This window comes from Falco biarmicus, chromosome 9, assembly GCF_023638135.1.
Source record: "Falco biarmicus isolate bFalBia1 chromosome 9, bFalBia1.pri, whole genome shotgun sequence".
Classification (NCBI taxonomy): domain Eukaryota; kingdom Metazoa; phylum Chordata; class Aves; order Falconiformes; family Falconidae; genus Falco; species Falco biarmicus.
The window spans coordinates 29475294-29496961 of NC_079296.1; the positions used below are offsets into that span (position 1 = coordinate 29475294).

General features: G+C 35.0%; 1 protein-coding gene across 5 annotated transcripts in view; it reads right to left on the reverse strand.

The window, feature by feature from the left end:
* Window positions 1-21668, reverse strand: part of CPEB3 (cytoplasmic polyadenylation element binding protein 3) — a 92350-nt gene that overhangs the window by 59268 nt on the left and 11414 nt on the right. For 3 of the 5 annotated variants that reach the window (XM_056351178.1, XM_056351179.1, XM_056351177.1), the window contains exon 3: window positions 55-214. In XM_056351178.1, coding sequence (XP_056207153.1) covers window positions 55-214 — 160 coding nt within the window. The remainder of the gene's footprint in view (window positions 1-54; window positions 215-21668) is intronic. The other 2 variants (XM_056351181.1, XM_056351180.1) reach the window with 1 other exon arrangement.

Below are 21668 nucleotides of genomic sequence, written 5' to 3' on the forward strand. Positions count from 1 at the left end.
AAGCTGATTTTTGTTTAAGCACCAAGCAAGCATGGACATATGAATATTCCTAACCTGTAAAATGATTCCTCCACATTATATCAGCGAAACTCATTGGTGGGCCACTGGGAGGGTAGTGTTTACCTTTCAGAGGCTCATGATCAGTCCTTATCATATCCATTAAGGAATTTTCCAAAGAGTGCAAGTTAAAAGTGTCATAGGGCCTATTCCGGTCCTAAAAGACAAAAACAAAAAAACAAACAACAAAACAAAAACAAACAAACAAAAAAACAAAAACAAATGAACAACAAACAAAAAAAGGAAAGAAAGATTATTACAGAAAAAATAATTTTCTAACATAGGCTCATTTCTTATTTTAGAAAACTCCAGCATCCAATTTTACATTTCTTCTTAATAGAACTTTTTATATTACAAAAAAATAGATAAATAGAAGCCTACAGTTATTAAAATGACACCCTTCATTTTGCAACTGCTGCTTTCACCAGTACAGCTATGGAGACAGGCTTTTTAATACTTCCAAAATTATACATCTAAACAACAGTTAATTCTAAACATTATAATTTAAATAAGAGCTTAGAAATAAAGCAATATTAATGTTTACACTGGAGAAGTGGTTCCAGAGTTCAGAGATTTTTGTTTTACAGCTTCATCATCTGCCTTCTGTCACACAGCAAAAGCAAGCAATGCTCAAGACACCAGCAGACACATTTGTTGCAGAAAGTATCAAGTAATTCTTCAAATGTCTAACATGAATCTCACAGGTTTAAGGAAAGTACACTAGATGCAAGACAAAACAAAAAGCAAATAGGGTATGCAACACTTTCACACTGGGGCACTCAAAAATCTGAGCAAGGGTTGCTTTGTATTGCTTGAATCTCTCATTTTTAATTTGCTGTAGTTCAGCCTCTGTTTTTTAAGTAGAAGAGAATAAGGAAAAAAAAAAAACCCAAACCCAAACCAAACCACAAACAACCTTTAGCAGGCCTGTTAAAATAACCAGTTTCAAAGTTCAGGAACAATCTTATGGAGGGAACAATCTACCCATATCCATTAACAGAACGGCCCCTTGTAGTCAGACAATTTCTAAAAAAACATTAATTTTCTTATTATCATCACTATCATTAAAAAGAAGTAAAGCACAAGATCGCGGTTTTCCTTTGCACACTATATTATGCTACAATTAATAAAAAATGCTATAACACTCTACTATGCAAACTGAAACCTTTGTTGTAATATGCCCCCAAAACTCATGGAACAATGTTTTCCACATGCTGGTCACTACATGATAATCTTCTTACTTGAAATAATAAAATTTAAAATCCTTAGACAAGAAGCAGCAGTATCCATAGAAAATGAAAAAAAAAAAATTTGTCTTAAGTATTATTTTTCTTGAACCCTCTTTTTCTTAGGCTGTCTTTAAATAAAAGTAAAGGGAAGAATGAGTTCACCAGTGTAACTAAGATATGTTTTAATATTCTTGTTCTAGAATTCAAATAAATATATGTTATTAAAAGTTTGCTGTTACAGAAAGCTCTGAAATGCAGTTCTTACTGTCAAAACATTGTGTTCCTGCAATCCACCTACCCTAAACTGTAGATCCAACACCGCTTCTCCAACATGATAATGTATTTTCTGTAAGTGGACTACCATTCTTTTCTTCACACATTTATTTCACCTATTGAGCATTTTTGGCAGTCAAACGTGGTGTCCAAAGAATACTACTTTATTCCTGTTAGAAGCTATACTAAGCACTAAAGTTCAAATGAGCTCACTGATTTTCAGTTTTCGTTGTTGATTATTTTTGTCTTCTACAGCTGCTTAAAAAGCAAACATTTGTATACCATATTTAAGAAAGTACTTGCTCACCTATTCAAGTGGTTCAATACATATGGAATATAAAATAAAATTTATGCCAAGGAAATCTAAAATAGATCTTGGGGCAGGTAGGAACACCACCCCCACACCCCGCACAAAACCCTGAGGTAATTTTTTTCCCCAACAGAAAACTTCATTTTGGTTAAAACAACCCACTGCTTGGTATTATGTAGTAGGAGAGAAGAGCTTGTTTTATTTCATATTCATTTCCTTAAAAGAAATGCTAGGCTAGATGGAAAAGAAATGCTAGGCTAGATGGAAAAGAAAACGTTTAACTTGGATGTAAAAAAAAAATCCATTCTTGTGATATATGAGAAAACTTGATTAAACAGGGTCTACATTATTCCCTTCAAGCAAGAATTTTAATTGTCTTTTTCTATTTGCTTCTTTTAAATACCTATACTGTGGATACTTAAGGAGGTCAGATGTCACAGTACTGAACTATGGCATATTTTTTTAAGAGAAAATATGAAAACAAACATACAGCTTATATCCTAAATAGGGGTGGGGAAGTATTTTTTCAGTCAGATCAGTCCCCTGATCTGGTTTACTATATAGCTGTAGCAGAGCTGAGCTGGCAAAACCAACACTGGCAGGAAAGCAAAAGGGCAGGACTGCTGCTTTTGGCACAATGATATTCCAGCTTTAAGCATTCCTTAGATTACAGTCTTAGAGGTCAGGAGGAGCGAGTTCAGAAGAGGACACAGCCTACAGATTAAATTTAATTGTCCTTCATTAACATATGTATATTTTAAGTATGCTACTATAGCAGTAAATCCCTGGGAGGTCCTACTTTGTTCTAAAACTTCCCAAGGAGCTGGGCACATGGACGCATGTGAAAAAAAGGGTGGGGAAAAAAAATATCGTAGCATCAAAGGCAGGGCTATACAGGACAGGTTTGCTAGAATGTAGGATCTTTCTAATCTTTTAAGGAGCACACAAACCTGCAATATATTTTCAAGATTAAATTAGACCTACATTAGACACAGGAAGATCAATTTAACCAAAATCCTTAACCTAGACAATTATCTTCCCACTATAGTACTTGAGCAAGCTAAATCAAGTAAAGGAAATGTGGACACAACAGATTTTTACAAGTATATTGCAGTACATGCATAAGTATAACGCAAGCTGACTATAGATTTTGTAGTGCGGATGATAAAACCAGTAAGTCAGAGCTAACATCCTCACTCATAAGTAAAACTGCTACTACCATTTTTCTTAGTAGCTTTCATTTCAGTAGTAACTAATTTGTACTCAGCAGATTTGAAGATTTTTTCCTAAATTCAGCAATTTCTTCCAAGAAGCCTGCTGCTTCCACACACACATGCACAGGATGATGTTTCCTTATTTCTCAGCATGAACAGGTTCTCCTGGTTTTGTGAACTGATGCTGTTCCATCTCCTGGATTTACCTTTTGCATTGTTTCCGTAGGCTACCGATCTACTACCAACCAATCCCAACAATGGAAACAATTCATAAAGGTCCTTAGTAGAATGTGAGAACTTTGACAGGAAGTTCTGGGTCTAGGACCATGAATAGAGATCAAAATACAAAATAAATAATTATAAAGCAGAACAAAAAACTTGGAAAAGAAGCTTGAAAATCCAGCAAATCTTGGAAAGTCTGCTGGGATCTTGTAGAGAAGACAAAGATCCTGAGACCTACTTAGATAAACTACATTATGGATAAAAGAGAAATCTCCAGCTACAAGGCACTGCCTTTGGCTGCACTGCAATCACTAAGTTAGCAAAAGATTAAGTCCAGTCTGCCCACGTTGGATTGTACTTCTGCTGTGTACAGATAGCAACTCCCTCCTTGTCAGCTGCTACTATATGTGGCAGCATATTTCAGGTCTTACAATACTCTACTCTTGAAAGAAAGAAAAACAGCTTAGTAATAACTCTTAGAGAAAATACAGGTCCCATAAATTTAAATCCCAGCCCTTAGTTTATCCACAACACAGACTGCCTCGAAGTGTATATGTAAAGCATACTGGAAAATTACAAACCCACATGCACAATCGGATTTTTGAAGTATCACAAAGTTAAATGGACTTTCAGTTGAAGCTGGGTCTCATTTTTCTACCTTTAAATATCTTACTTGTAGGGCTGATTAAAAATGTTACAAAATACAGTATCTATAATCTGTCTGTTAATTAAAAGAACCAAACAAACAACTAAAAACCCAAAAAGAGTAACAGACAAAAAATAACTTCAGAGTAAAGACACTAAAATAAAATGAGAAGATACAGTAATTTGCATTTTATACTTCTGTGCATATATATTATGCTAGTCTTTAATTACAGAACCATAATAATTTCTCAGAGGTCTCCAGTCTCCATCCAATACACATAACGAACCAGCTCCAGGAATGAATCAAAACAGTGCTTTGAAGAGGTCTGCTTATCTGTAGGACAGATGCCTGTGTTGCTTATTCCAGGAGACGGCTGAGGTGTAATCAGTGTGTCAGCAAATCCCAGGAGGGGAAAAGACATTCTTAAGTTATCTTAATTATGAAACAAAGATTACTTAGCAGTACCTTAAGTATATAACTGACATGTATGTGTAACATTTAAATCAAAAGAACTTTTCCTCTTGGTCATGCCCTGTAATGTGGTGCGCTTTGTCCTGCCCCCTTCAGACAGCGCGGGCACATAAGGGCAAGGCATACCTAGCACTGCTTTAGTTCCCTCCCAATAGACAAACCATGTCTTTAGTAGAAAGGGAAGCTAAAGAATGAGAAAAGACTGCGACTTATATTATGGATGACAAAGCCAAGACCAGATCTATAGCTAGGGCCATAACAGGTGTTAAGTGGACCTTAACACAGCCTGGCTTCCTCAATACCTCTTTCAGCTCGAACAAGTAACCCAAAGTAATTGTAACTAATGAACTAAAAAGGACGTGGCCAACATATCCCATGGGAGAGACACAGAGCACCTTGCTCCAAAAACTGAAGCTGTATTATTTTCTTCTGCCTCTGCAGAGGATTATGGCAGCAGAGGCATTTGACCACTAATTGATTAAACTACAGTCACAAATGAACTTTACTTTGAGGGTGACAGAGCCCTGGGACGGGCTGCGCAGCGAGGCTGTGCAGTCTCCTTCCCTGGAGATATTCATAACCCACCTGGCCACGATTCTGTACAACCTGCTCTAGGAGAACCTGCTTTAGCAGAGGGTTGGACTAGATGATCTCCAGAGGTCCCTTCCAACCCTGACCACTCTGTGATTCTATGGAAAGTTTTACCCTGTCAGGAATCCAACACGCATTGCCCAAGCCTAGCTATCATCCATACTCAAAGTCCTTAATCATGTATTTTTCCATGTGGTGAATCCTTGTTGGCATGGTCATCTGCATCTGCAGCATAAAATACACATTGAACTGTGAGGCACACCAGATCTGCCTATTTTTTAGTGTGCAAGAAGCAAAACCTCTGATACCTTGACCCTTCCAAAGATACATTTCCTTGTGTCTACATATTTCAGTCCATCTGCTAACTGACTTCCTATTAAGTTTCCAAGCTTCACATATTCTGAACAATATCACAGTTTCAGTAGTTTATTTCAGTGTTCTACATTTTCATGCTGCCCTCTATTTTCAAGCTTTTTCCGCACCAGTATGTGGCACAACACAGCCCAACTCTGCCAAGAAACAAGATGGCCTCCAGTCACTGAACTATTAACTGTTTCCAGGAGAATACCAAACCTCCAGTTAGGCTCACTGAAATCTCAGCTTTTTTTACTTACTATATTCTGGGACATTACATGTAGTATTTCGATCAGAAGGAAGAGATGACATCCTGGGAATAGCTAAAATTCTTATGGCTTAAACAACTTTCCTATCAATGCAAACTTCACTGTGGTCACTGCTGTGTTCCATTCTTCTGTGCCTGACATCAGCCTGGATTTGGCTGCATTAGCAGAATTGCTAAGCATTCCCAACTAAAGCTGAAGTCAATGGAAGCACAGCTTTGAAAAAACACAGGCTATAATGCCAGCGCGGTTTTAAACTCGGCTTGCTCATTCTGTTCTAGCACCTGCAGCAGCAGTTATTACTAAGCACATAAGGAAAACAAGTTTGTCTTGCTTCAGTATCCCAATCCAAAGCAGCAAAAAAAAGCAACTGCAAAAAAAGTATTATAGAAGTCCAGCTCGGACATGCTCAACCTGCCATGATGGTGCACATGAATGATCATCTACAGCAAACTAAATACCCACTGAGCAAGCAGTCTTTAGCTCCCAGCAGCTTCAGCTGCGATGCAATCCTACTCACACAACCTTAATAAAGTTAAAAAAAAACCTAAACATTTCAAAAGATAGGAAATCTGAGGAATATGGTCACATGATAAAATAAAATTGTCACTTTGCAAAAGAATAAAAAAACTAAGTAGCAAGTATTATTTCCTTTGCAGCCCGGTGCTGGAATGCTGCCAATAACAACATGACTGACAAGACAGATGCAAGCAGAACTAGAATAACTACAAATTTCAGTATTTTTTTCCCTATATTGGATTTCATAAAAATATAAAATAAAACAGAAAAAATATGAAGGCATAAAATGTAGGTAAGAGGGAAAAATAGGGTAATTTGTCTATACCTATGGCAAAGACCATTACAGCAGAGCTACTAGTACTAAGTCTTAATGGAATTTTGTTTTAATATCACTTTCTTTTTTGATCTTTCCAGTTAATTTCAGATAGTATTAAACTAAGCCAGATTTATTATGTTCTTATTACTGGAACAAAAAGGGGAGTGTTTTCTTCTGTTATTATTGCTCTTGGAATGCCCACAGAAGAAACACACGGACTTTTCATACATTTGTCTTTTCTCACTACTGACTGTAGCACATTTTACTTTCATAGGTGTTCAGAAGTTCACTGGGCAAAAGGTGAATTTTTTTAAACTTGTTCAAAAAGCTTCTAAGAAAACTAATGAAGTTTAATACAGATATAAACCAATATCTAATTCTATACAGATTATGGAAACATTTCCATATAATTTCAAAAAATAACATATCAGAACTCTAGTTAATGATATTTAATCATCTTGTCTGTTACATAAACTTTTATAGCTAGAACATGCAAGAACTAAGATTGAATCCAAAAGCCTTGAAAACCTGACCTACTCAAGCAATTTTTCCACAATGGTAAAGATTGTATGCAAACTTTACCATCTTAAAAAATCTGAATTCTAAAATATTACAAAAACCTAAAATCTTTCAGTGAAATGTTTGCAGTCTTCATTTCCAACTGAGCTAAAAAAGCACAGAAATAGGAATAGATAAAACAGACATTATACAGAATTACAAAAACTAATGTAAATTATGTTGTTCAGTATAAAGGTAATTTTACTTTGCAGTAAAGATGAGATTCCCTTTTTATACACACTTAATACACGCTCAATATATATATAAAAATGTTCAGGTGTCATAGCCATAAGACTTGGCATCATAACCACTTAAACAGAATAACCCAGCCAGTTACTAAATATTAAGTATTTGCTTGCAAACTGCAGGGAAGAAAGCATTAGAATTTACCCTGCCTTTTCCTACATAGAGGTGGCAGCTACAGGGCAGAAGGAATACATTTAACCATTTCCCTGATTTAGGCAAATCCGTGTTTTGGAGTTGCAGGGAACAAACCACAATATAGCCCTACTGGATACTATATATATATATATATATATAAAAATCTTGTTCTGTGTTATATTGTTCGTTTCTTTCATCAGAGCCTTACTAAAGCAATAGCCTACTTACTGTCTTCTTGAAAGCACCCTTAGCTATTCTTCCAATACAGACTTTTATAATATGTCAAGTGTATTACTTAAATGATCACTAGTGTTATTTCTCCACTTCAGATTCAGAGACAGTACAGCACCTAGTCAAATGCTTAAATCACCTAACCCAATGCTTCAATAGGGAACACTGTTTACTACCAGCAAACAGCATAATACACTTAATACTTCAAACATCTTCCTTTTGCCATCAAAAGAATTAAGAGAATGTGTTAAAAAAACCCGAACAAACAAAACACCCATAACAACAACAAAAAAAAAAAAAAAAAAGAATCTACAAAACAGCTATTATTTTTATACCCATTACACTACTGTAGGGAATGATCTGCAGACATTACAACTGACTGAGCACTCACTGACAGGATTTATGTTTAGTCATATTTTGTTCAACATGATGCTTTAGATAAAAATCTGCTCATCAGTCCTGCTGCTGAATGAATCTCAAAAAGCTGATGTATCCATTTTCTATTATAGTTACCGATTCCAGTAACAAACAGTTCTAACACTTCTAAAATATAGGATTAAAGTAGTTACACCCAAGGTGATCATCAATTCACAAAAACAAGCAAGTGGAAAAAAAAAGTTGTCAGCAATAGAATTTACAAGGCCATTCATTATAGCCTTGAGCTATTAAAATGACAGAATTTAACTGGTTCATTGGCCTGCTGTGCAAGAGTTCAACACTGATAAGTTACTTTTGGGCTTCTACCACTCTGTTCAGCAGAATGATGCCTGTGTCCCATAGCAAGGAGAAAAATAACATTGACCTAAGAACACCTTGCCAGCTAAATCAGCACAAGTGCAAACCTCAAATCACAAGACGGAAGCATGACAAAGATGCAAAGACTGCAAACAGAGAAGGGAGTATTGGGGATACTACAGCATGAAAGATCTGAATGATCACACTTTGCAGTCTGGACCACACAATGTAAAAGACAGTAGAGACATATTGTGCAAGGAAGCTATTGTCACAGAAAGATTTACAATAGGAGCAGTCTGTCTCATGACATTATAGGATAATGAGACAAAATGGGAGAAAGAAAAGAATGCAAGTAATAACTGTCAAACAGATCTCTGAGCACCACTGCCCAGTAGCTTCATGTACTATGGCCACCATAGTAAAGGAATCTCAAAGATTTCTCCGAAACAGGAACAGTGGTTTTGTGTATGGTTACTGATCATTAGTGACATGGGATATATGGGTAAAGTTAAAAAAAAAAAAGTGTCACTGAAATATTTATGCCTTATGACAAACAAAATACTGTGTCCCATCCAAACTCATTGTGCTTTTAAGAACAACGTGACCAAAATAATATCTACCTAGTATATTTCAAGTCAGGCTCCTGTTCCACTTCTTTTGTGCTCAGGAAATAGTGCCTCCTGAGCAAAAAAAAAAAAAAGACTTGTAGGTGCCAGAATTCCAGATAGATATTAAAAAAAAACCCCAAAAAACAGTAAGATATTTCATCTGTTCACACAGCACAAGATCTTCACCTACTGGTTTGGAGAACCACCCTTAAGAGACAACAGTAATTTTGCCATTTCAATGCCAATATAGATTGCCCTTTACTTCTAAAGGGAAACCAAGAAAATGCTAAGTATAGTGGGAATAGTTGTTCAGTAAGGGGAGTGTGGGTGTGGGTCATTTACCAATATTTATGCACAGGCCTAAACCAGGCCACAAACACTCTCAATGAAAAACAGCTCCCAGAGAAGACATGGAGGTGACCTTTTCAGTGTGATGTCACTTTGAATCACATTTGCAAGAATTTAAAACTTTCTTTGAAGAGGTACACACAAAAATCCACTCTGCTACGCTCTTCCTAATGGAGATTGAGAATAGTTAGGCAGCAAATGTTCTCCATTGTGGGACCTGATTGAGGACATAATCCATGACAGAATCTCGGGCTGTCACAGCAATCTACTCTCTCCTATCTATCAACTGTCTAGCAACAGGCTCTCAAGCTGCGCACTGCACCCACTTCTACACAAGAGTTGAGGACTCCTGTTCAGCCACTGGGATACAAGGGAATACTTTTCCTAAAGTGTCAATATGTTAGAAATTTTAATTTAAGAATATTTACTGTTAACTATTTGATCAGCTTCAAAGTTAGCAAAGGCTGCATATATGCAACTGAACAGGTGGGAAACAGCAGAAAGCAGCAATCCAAAGACCACTCATAGCATCAAGCTCCACTTAGAGGAAGAAAGGGCAGGAGTGGAGGAAAACAATCCCAGCCCAAAATAACGTTTTCCTTAGAAGCTACTGTTCAAATCAATTTTATGCAAGCAATTCCATTTCAGATCAAATTCTGTAACTAAAGAAGGAATTTTTCCAGTTGCAAGTACTGAAACATCCCGTGTATGAAAAATTTCAGTTTAACAACAAATCCAAAATTAAAATATTAAATATTTCACATAATAAATATATTAAAATAGCAACTGAATTACACTATGCATGTGTACATCTTTTATTACCTATGTGGCTTAAAGGCATACAGGACATGAGGAAAAGAATAACTGTCTCACATACAAGGTGCCTGAATACTTACATTAAAAAGCCTTAAAAAGAACCAAAACAGATATTTCTTCCTCTTAGAAAAGAAGAAGCCATAAGCATTTTTGTGTTGTCAGTTAGGTGTTATGCATTCAAATTACTGCTGCATATTTGAATTTAATGAATTAAAATAATTCCAAAATCACATACAAGACACACAAGTACATGTATGAACAGGCAATTAACTAAAAGGAATGTTAACTCCTCATGGAAATTGGAAAGTACACTCATAGAAGGAAGAAAACAGCTCTCCTTTTACATTATAAGAGCTAAAGTGATTAGCACAGAGCTTATTTAGTAAAGACTGCTCCAGATAGGGAAAATATCTTGAGATAATAGCCTACCTGATTTGCAAGAGCGTTTTCCTTTTTTGTACAAGGTAATGAAGACTCACAGGCACATTAAGAAATGTCACTAGATGGAAAGAACCAGGATGTTCAGCCACTTAACGGTTTCCCTGAATGTGGTTCCCACTTAAGTTCAGCATTAGTACCTTGAACAACAAAAGTCTAGGGAAAAGTCTACCAAGACTGATAAAAGTATTAAGCAAAAACATACCAGAAGTCAAGAGAAAATAATGTAGCCTCCATAATCAGACATCACTTACAGAGGGGAAAATCAGGTAAACAAGGGTAAACAGTAAAGACAAGTAAACAGTAAGAGACAAAGCAGTATCATCCACCCAATTCAATAACAGGCATCAGGTGCATGTGAACACTGTAATGAAAAGGAGTGAGCCACTAAGGCACAGTTAGTGGAATGACTAAAGCTAGTCCAAGTAAGAATGTCAGTACTGTTATATCCGACCAACAAAATAAAACTGAAAGAACTTCAATAACTGAAGCAGGATATGAAAATATAGATGACAAAACACTGTTTCTAGTTTTTATGACTGAAATTCAAGGATTTCTTCGCTTTAAGAAATACATCAAGCAGAGGTAATGTATCATCATATGTTAATGATGCAATCCCCTGGAACGTATGATTTCTGGTTCTTGAAAGAATATGGCTGATCTAACAAAGACTTCAATATAGCATTTCATATGGTGCTACAAGCAAAATAACTACATAAATGAGGAAAAAATTACTAGTGCAATTGAGGTAAGAAAGAAAAACGAAAAGGGAAGGAATTGATAGTGCTAAACAGAGAAACCTATTGAGGTTACTAATGGAGTTTCTTAAAGGCAAATCTTGAGACCAATTTTATCAGTAGTATTGGTTATTAAAGTAAGAACACAATAATAATATTTACAAGATACCATCAGTTCAGAGGAGATCAGCTCACCATATAGAAAGAACTGAATTAATTTTAATAACTGCAGGAAAGCAGGATGATATTTAATAGCACTAACTAGAAGGTCATGACCTCAAGGACTCAATATTCACTATAAACTGGCACCTCATCAACCAGAAAGAAGCACACTGAAAAGAGAAATACAAGAATTCATCAGTTAATTTCTGGACAATTATAAACCATGAGTATAAATGTTATACGTGAAAAGGTAAATCACAGGTTGTATGAAAAATCATACTTTTAGTAGGGTTGCCTTTCATAACTATCCACATCTGTATTCATTTTTAAAAAGCTATATCCACTGTATTTGTTCTTTTAAATTATTCCCCTTCCTCTGCACACCCAACTGAGCCAAGGACTCAGGCTATTTTGAAACACTGACCAGTTCAAGTTTATACTCAAGCAACGCTGCTATCTAAGCAAAATAGCCAGAACACTTTCTAGAGAAACAGGATAGTTAAGCCTTCCAACCAACCTATAAAATTTCCTACAAATCATTTTCAAGGAGTTTTAAATGGCACATACAACATCAGTTACTTCTCCTTCACCTAACAAGAAAACACTGTTATATAAGTAACCTACTGTTTCTACTTTGAGAAACCTCATCAGAAGACTGTGTTCCTGTTTATACAAGAGAGCTAAGAATGTCTGCAGAAGCTTCCATCAAAACATTACCTGTAAACTCTGTTGAAAACTATGGTTGATTTCATTACTCAGAAGTCACAGGTACAGCTGCATTTACCAGCAGCCAAAAGTAGCAGGAAGCCACCAAGCTGAGGACCCTTACCACTAAAATGTTGAACCCAGCCTAAAGCGTGCAAGGCTTTATTTGCAGAAATTCTCATCTGCAGAAAGTGAACAGGGATATCGTTATCTTGGATTACCATATCTGAAAACGTTCCAACTTCACTTTCATTTTATATTATAAAAATCCTACTTTTTCTTGTCACTGACTTTTATTTCCTCCACCCTCTTGTTCTGCCTTAGCCTTCCTACTTGCACAGGTTACTTAGGGCTTTATGTGTTTTAAGAAAAGCCCTTTCAGTTACTGTGACATGTTTCACTGTGTTCAAGTTGGTTTTTTTCAATGTCACAGAAAGAATCCTAGATCCTAGAAAGAACACATGAGTAAGAGAATTATTCAATAAGATGAAATATTAGGTCAGACTGTTATTGGATTCATAATTTAAAGCTAAAAGATAGCTTTATAAGCGAAGAAAAATTCAAAACCATAAAGGATATTATAAACATTTGACAGACTTGGCTATTATACATCGTAATGGTTACTAAACCCATCAATGGATGGTATTAATTTGGTTATAAGCCACCTGTTAATGTGCTGTACTCTAACAATCAGTTAATACATTCATCATTTATTAACTCTTTAGAAATGTACAGTTACTGTAAAGGTCATGTAGTAAATGGTAGTAACACTAGCTACCTACATGTTAATTCATTAATGCTTTTAACAAACCTCCTTTACAAAGGAAAATACTGCATTAAGGGATCTGCCTAAAAAAAGCTCTTAGTAGTACTCTGGAAAATACTTCCTTGTGAGACCACAGGAGACAGGGGAGTTGAATGTATTAAATTTAAGGTTTCTGAAGTATGATCTTTTGACTGCTGTAAGGTCATGTAACACTTCATGATTATCACATGCTGCTAATTCTCTACCATATTTCCAGCTGCTTAACACATATAAACCTTACAAAGAAGTTTAGATTTCTGTCTTTCACATTTCAGGTGTCTGCCTGATAAACTAAGCAGATAAAAGCTCTCTTGGACCTCAATCAATGTACTACCAGTAGCATACAAACAAGAATTCCTCAAAGCAATTCAAGAAGAGCTTGTCATACCTGCATACAAGATTTAAAAAAAAAATACTACTGAACATGAGAAAAATGTAGTACTTGAACTAAAGCACAAATACATTCTAACAAATAAGGGTTAAATCTTCCAGTCAGTTTTTTTCAACAGCATTGCCTGTTTAATGCTTAATTGGATGATCTAGAAAGACTAATTTTTTAATCTTTTTTAGGTCAATAGGAAAGAAAAAAATTTGGAAGTTAGAAGAGAAAAAGAATGATTGGATGACCATGGTCATGTCAGTGGGAGGCTTGAAAAACTGAGATGATCTAGTATTTAACAGAGCATCTCACAATACATCGTCCTTAGATATTCTAATTTAATAAAGCAATTTTGGTAGCCAAACTAGACAAGTATTTTTAAAAAATACTATTTTAAATATCATCAGAAAAAGCCATTGTACAAATAGGGCATAAAAAAGAAAATCTAAAATTCCATAAAGGAATGCCATCCCGGATGAAAGTAAAAATATGTGTGTAAAGAGTAACACTCAACATAGCTGAGAAGATGGTCCAATGATACTTGGCACAAGCTCCAAAACAATTCACCCATTCCATGCCTTTTTTTGTTTAACAGTCTAAATGCTTTCAGGGTAAGAATTGCTCGTTACATACATTGTATGACATGTAACTAAAATTAAATGGCATTTCACAGATGCCAGTGAGAAAGTTTTAGTAAATCATTATGATTACTGATTTTACCAGCAAAGTAAAAACTGGAAACAAAAAACTCAACTTGGATTTAATTTTTTATTTATTGGGTTTTTTAATAAGGATAGAGGCAGAAGAAATCTGAGGTTAGTGGAAGAAATAAGCATAGTAAGACTAAGACTAAAGAAACATCCAGGAGACCTTTTAGGATGTTAAGACAGACTGTAAAAAGTGAAAACCCTGCAGTGCACACCTCAACACACAAGCACCATTGTAGCAAGTATTTAGAACATACATATAAATACATAAGAACTGCTTTTTTTCATTATGACCATACAAAAGACTAAGCATAACCACTAAAAACTTTGAAAATTACAGAAATAACTAGAAAACTAACTACTTGGAAAAAAACAACAAAAAAAAAAAGAAAAATTGAACAAAAATATAATCAGTTTGGTGTTTCTAGTTCCTGTTCCTAAATTCAGTTTATCTAAACATACAGTGTAAACAAAATAGAGAGTAGTGATAAGGCAGTAGTACCAATGGTCTAGTGATGATTTAAACTTTATGCTTCAAGTCAAAATTGCTGCACTGGTCTTTTTAATTCTTATCATATAGGAATTACATAATCACTCAAGACAGTATGGCAACTCCGTCCTTTTAATTTTTTTCCCTTGCTGAAATCTAAAACAGCAGTAACAGCCTAAAACATTTCCACTGTTTCAAGCAGAATGAAGCAGCAACTTCCAAGGAGGAATTATGAATTTTCATTTAATCCAAAGGAATATTTTACCATTCAAGTGTTTTAAAATAAAATGTTTGTTATGTTTTATTTTTAGCAACTTTCATAACAAGCCATAATTCCAAAGACTTCCTTTAGGATATAAATCTTACTTAAAAAAAAAAAACCTTTACCACTCTGAGAACAAAACCAAGAAAGCTTCAATGAGTGATCTTTTTTGAAGAGCCACTCCTGTGTATACACATATATAAATTTATAAAAGATTAATTCAGAAGTATAATGTATTATAGATAGCATCACTTTCTGAAGTTGTTTGACATGTCTCATTAAAAGGTCACCTTTACTTGCTTATTATGTTGCCAAAAATAACTTTTTAGGGTGAATCTTTTCAAGATGAGCATCTACGTAATAATTCTTCCATGTAGGAAAGATTAATTGCACTGGAACAGCCACTTATGATTATGACATAAAAGAAAATTATATATATATATATGAAAAATGTGCATGTTACACACATAATCCTTTTCTCATTTTATGTCAGAAGTGGTTTTTGGTCAATCTGTGTGAAAATCCATCCCAAGTCATACATTCAGAAAGCTGGGTGTGGGGATGGGGAAAGAAAATCAGTTCAGTTTGTTCAGAGTTATCATTTGGTTAAAATTTCTAAATTTCTACAGTTTATAACTTCTAGATAATATTTCTGAAAAATCCATTCTCCCTGAATTTATTTAAACCTACTTAAAACCCTTTATGCTATTAAGTTTGTACATGAGTAATTCCCACATAATGTAAGTGAACACGATTCACTTACAACTACAGGGGTTTATTGGGCATTCCCCTGTAACCTGAAGCTTTGACATAGAAAGTGGAATACAGAATGCAAGGTAAATGAGAAGCCTCAGGAAGAAAGGGGATCAAAAAACAGGAACACAAAGCAGTAGAAGGGAAGTTTGAAAGGAGTGGAGTTGAGCAGTTCAAGGCTGGATGAAACAGAAAAAGGGGTCATGCCCACAAATCATGCTTCACCCAAAACTGAAACCCATTGAGAGTACACGCTCTGTACACATTACTTTCATTAACTCTGTTAAACCAAGAACAATCTGTAGAGTTGATCAAAAGAGTCCAACATGACTGATGAATCATGTGAAGGTCATCATCCTAACATGTAACAGAATCTGTGGTTTTGCTTAAGCTCTGGGAATTTACATGAAAACTGCAATTCTTGCAAATTTTGCAAAGGCATACAGAAAAAAAAGTTAGGAAGTACAGGAGAAAGACTCCCTGTGCAATTTAAATTCTACCATTTTGCATGAATAAACTATAGCTGTCTTAGTTTCAAAACCTTTTTCTGACTAAACCCCATCTCACCTAGTGACCATCGGTGACGTTTTTGAATAATTAAGAGGCTGTCTGTTTACAGAAGTTCTACATTGTTTCTTGCAGAATTTGGAAAATATACAGAGAATGACAGACAGCTGAAGGAAAAGTGGGTCTCAATTACAGGAAATCAAATATTTTGCTTCTTTTGTCTTCTCTGATGAAAATGTCTTAATTCCTATATAATTGGCGTGTAACAAACTAAAACTTTCACAAGTCACAACTTGTTTTCTTCACTCTTTGGTACCTAATTTTGAGATTCACCCAAACAGCAAACTTACGAGACAGTCAATGGATGTTCTGTTTTCTGAGAGCTATATATGCTAAATATTTCAGAAAAAAACCCAACTTTTTAGTCTTCTCAGATTGAGCATTGAGAAGAAAATTAATTCCCCAAACTGTGCCTCTTATTTACATATGTAGAGTGGAGGTCATATCACCCCTTCTCCTAACACTGTTGTGACAAAGCAGATCAACATCTATCCTGATCAGCACAGTGCTTCTGTTCTGTGAGATACTAGAAAAATTGACAATTTTATCTTCAGGATGAGTTTGAAGAGCATGCAATGAAGAGACAAAGTCACATTAATCAATGAGGAAAAGGAAGCCAACAATTAGCTGTGTTTCACAAATGCTACTGGGAACTTGTAGGAAAAGACAGAATTATAACTGAAACTTATAAAAATTAAAATGTTGACCAAGTCTGAAGATACACAGGCAAAGTTTCCATGACATTTCATAACTTGCATTTTAAAAATTCTAAAATTTACAATTAATAATAAAAAGATTACACAAATGAAGATCTGTTTCTATATACAAAAACGGTACATTCAGCTACTGAGCCATCTGCTTATTATCAGTATGTACAGTATTCTAATATTGCTTAAAAGCAATGCTCTTGCAGTTCTCTTAACATTCTACTAACTGAAACAAGGAAAAATTAAATTAAGAAATAATGAAAAACATGGCAACGATACCCTAAATTTAGTTACAGAATGCGTAAAAATGTCACAATAGCCTAAAAACTGGAAAATCTAAACATGCTCTAACATATTGGTTTGAAAATGAGAATGGAAAACTATTACATTTCAACTCATGTAGTCACTGAAAACATAGGTTTAGCTTTAGTATTAAAAACATGCAAATCCTCTCAATAACAGTAAAACCTACTTCATCAATATAGTTCTAAAGCAGGTGTTACTGAAATTTCATTACAATTGCTTTTTGGAGTAAGTGAACTGCTTATACACAGGTATGGATTATAGATGTACATACAGATACCTTCTGTGTATATTTATACGCTAATATTACTAGGAATGTAAAATTTGCCTAAAGCTTTGAAATATACATAATTTATTTCTCTTATGCTACATGTTCCTCTTACCCTTGCTGCTGGCTAGAGGGGTAAAAAGAAATCTCTGAACACATGTGGGCATTTAGGAAGTTTCCCTGTTGAAGGGAAATTATTAACCCACATAGCACCAGAATGAGTCCAAACAGGAATTTAGCTGACCTTATGATGAGTAAACAGGGATTAGCAAACTCTGTTTCCTACCCTTTCTGAAATTTTACTTCAACCCCACCATGCTGAACAAGTAGGTTGAAATGAGAAATGGTAAGAACTACTTCAGGCAATATCTTGCGAAACCAAGCACTTAATTGGGCTTGCAATAGGCTAGAAAGGCACAACAGTCTGATTATCCCTGACAGAAGGCAGTAACTTCCACCTACTTCTATTGTTCTTCCCATCTGAAGATCATACAGAATTTCTTTACCTAGCTTTTGGTATCTTCTGACAACAAAAACGTTATTTTGCTGAAGACATGGAACACAAGTAAACAATCCACTATTATGCCTAAAGACTATGATGCTCCATTTTTAGCAGTTAATTGCAACCAACAATTATACAAGAAAAGCTTTCAATATTGATTTCTGGGAGTTGAGAAGGCAAAGTGAGGGGAAATAGGGAAAAGAAGGAGAAGAGATACATTTTTTGTATCTGAAGTCTGCTAACTGCCATTATGCTAAAGGTCTTGAACAGATCCTTTTCCTTAAATAAAATACCACGTTACTATGATAAAAATCAAAAGCAATAATATCAAAGCAGCATGCTTAATTTAGGGGAAAACAGTGATGCTAGTAACAACTTTAATTTCCTGTGGGAGTTTATGCCACAATTTAGAATAACATTTTGATTAAATTTCTAGGGCAAGTATCTTCCATTTATGAATAGTATTTTCAAACTTGTAATATTATCTCAAGTGATCAGTAGGAAAAAGAAAAAATAAATAAAAGCCAGAAAGCCTTTGAGCTTCTCTTGAAGGACATCACTGGATAGTTTTGGTGTGATGTTTTCCTCTTCAGCCTGATTTAAGTTTTTGAAAGCACAGTAGTCTACCCAGTCAAGCAAAACTCAGACATATAGTTTAAGATCACTCTATGCTCCAACCACAAATCATTCATGAGTGACCTTAATGAAGGGAGAGCTACTTTACCAACTGCTAAGAAATGGAAATGTTCATCACCCACTCAGCAAACTCATTTTTTCTTCTTGAAAATCACCTGGAATAGGAAAAATTACATTTCCAGGTGTTTCTTCCTCTTGCATCCAATTCACAAGAGCAGCCTTCAAGAAAAAAAAGAAAAAAAAGAAAAAAAAAAAAAGAAAAAAGAAAATTGGGGAAGATTATCCAAGAAGGGAAATAGCAAAATAAACTGCCATGCCCTTCACCTTCCCTTCTACTTCCCAAATTTATTTAATTCTTTTAACAAATCTTTAAGACAAAATTACTGTTTCATTGTTCTATATCAATACCTTTAATTTTTTTAAGGAAGTCCTGACTATATATGGAGTTGCTTAGAATATCAAATGCATACTGAACTCACATTTTTGCTCTGCCTTTACTAATTTTGAGGGCTTATCTATGATTCAATTGGTTACTTAAAATTGAGACAATAATCAATAAGTAATTAGTGCTCAAATCATCACATTTTAAATATTAATGTGCTTTTTCTTCTGTACTGTTACTGTATTTTAATTGATTTGAAAATGCAGACATTTAGAACTCAATCAAATTTAAAATTAAAAAATCTGTTAAATACAAGCAATATGTATATTAGTAGCTGTGAAGTATCTGTTAGACTGGTGGACTACTGATATGCATTCTCACATTTTAATATTCAGAGTCAGGCTACTTATTGTACTATTTAATAGTAACAACACAAGTATGTAAGAAAGTAGGAGGGAAAAAAAGGAAAGAGTAGACTAAGTTATTTTAAGTTATTTCAACAACAACTAGTTCCTTTTTTTTTTTCTTTTTTGTTCATAAAGTTGCAGGCTGGAAGTATTTGTGTATCACCATGTAAGAAAAATTAAGATTAGACTACACATTAAGAAATAGTTTTCAAGATAACAGTAACGCTACTAAGCGTGGTTACCTACTGAACTGTCAGAAAGTCAGAGCCCAGAATACCAAATTTAGACTAAAGAAACAGCGTTTAAAAAATTAATCTTCAAACAGTCTTATTGCATCCAAATATTTCTGGTTGGAAAAAAAAAAAAAGTATCTCTATTTAAACAAAGGCTTTAAAATGACAGTCACCAGAGTGTATTAGCCAGCAAACCTCCTTTACTCATAAATATAAAACTGTATTTGTTACACTTGTGAATGTTCCAATACTTGAACATTCACTAACTCAGTCATCACTTTTAATACACACAGAAAGACACACACACACACACATATATATATAACCGAGATATCCCAATATGCATTTCAGGTTACTCTAGTGTTAAGGAACAGAACTATGACAAATAAGCTACAGCCAATTTATTGCCTCTGAAGAGGTTAGCACTAACATTATAAATTTGCAGTTAACGATGTATTTATTATTTCCCCTAGGACTTGAAGACAAAAGTTACTCTGCATTAGTTTACTGCATAAGCATGTATATTTGTGTGTGTGTGTGTGTGTGTACACATATAATTTGAGTATCAATCTGTATTGTCACAGAGAAAGCTAAGTATGGGCTAATATTACAGGCCTGAAGAACTTACTAAGATATGTTTAAGAAATGTTTAAAGAAAGCAGCTTCTTAAGGAGCTGTCTATTAATCATCAACCAAAAATCACACTGGAATTATAAACATTATACAGTGGCCATTCCCTTGCCCTTCATTCCACTGAACAAACAACTAGAGTGCGTTTAGTGGAACACAAAGTGCTTGTGACTGCTAGTGTATTACTAATTAGTGTATCTATACCCAATTCCTATTAAAATCAATGAGAAAAACCCAAACACCAAAACACCTCCCCCCACAAAACCTTTCTCAGTCTCCCTGCAAAAGACAGCAAGCTACAACTCTTTATCGACAATAAGTATCACCTTATTTATTTCTGCTAGAAGTGTTTATCAGTAAAGCTTTAAAGTATGACTTGACGTATGCCAGATTCTTCAGAGCACCAAATTGCTATGCATTATTTAAATCTAAAACTTGCAATTATGCATTTTTTATTGTTTCTACAGAACATTATTTCAGAAAGTAGCAAAACTTGGAATTTCTGGGAAATTGATAAGGTGGTGTTATTAAAAATTCACAGGGTAGACTTCCTTAATTAGCATACTGGTCTCCAAACATTTAATTCCTTTTCTGTCTTCTCCACCATAAAGAGAATTTCTTATCCATGCTTCCAAGGGCCTATTTCAGGCACTATCAGTCTTCCTAACCACACAAGCTGTGTCCCAATATCTTCACATGGCCAAAAGCCATACACTATTTACCTGAGAGAACTGAAGGAAAAGAGAATTCTGGGAGCAACTCAGAAGCACAGGATGACAATAACTCCCTTCAAGGCCCACCACTCTGCTGTAAAAAGGAACTGAACTGTTGCCTAGATCCCTGGGCAGTCAGTTAACATCTGCCTCAAACGCCAGAAATGAGGATCACCTAGCATAATTGCTTGTTCACGTAACAATCACAACCGACAACCTTCACCCAAACCACTCTGAAGCGGAAGAATATTCAGAAGAACAAAGCGGACACATTTCTGTATTTTATATCTGGCCTTGTTTCACATCTATTCCTGTGATCTCATATCCAACTCTTATGTGCCACATTAAATTTCATTTGAGACTGATCACTTCTTTTCTCCTCCCTTTCAACTTTGCATCTTCAAATTTTTTTTATACAGCACAATCAATTTTTCTTAGTAAGTATATGACAACAGTCCCCTTCAAAGCATTTTACTTGCCTTTCAACACCAATCACAAGGCAGATGCCAACAGAATTCCTGCCAATTGACATTTTAAATGTTCTGATATGTTCTGCAGAGTTTCTTAGGTCAAACACCAATTGGTTTTGATGTACAAGGTGCACTAATGTATTACTCAAATTCAGGGATGAAGACATCTGGCATATTGCTTTATATACATGATCTTAAAAGAAACATTTTAAAACTCAGCATTTTTTTCCTAGAACTACATATATCAGTAGCTGAGTGTCAGCTGTC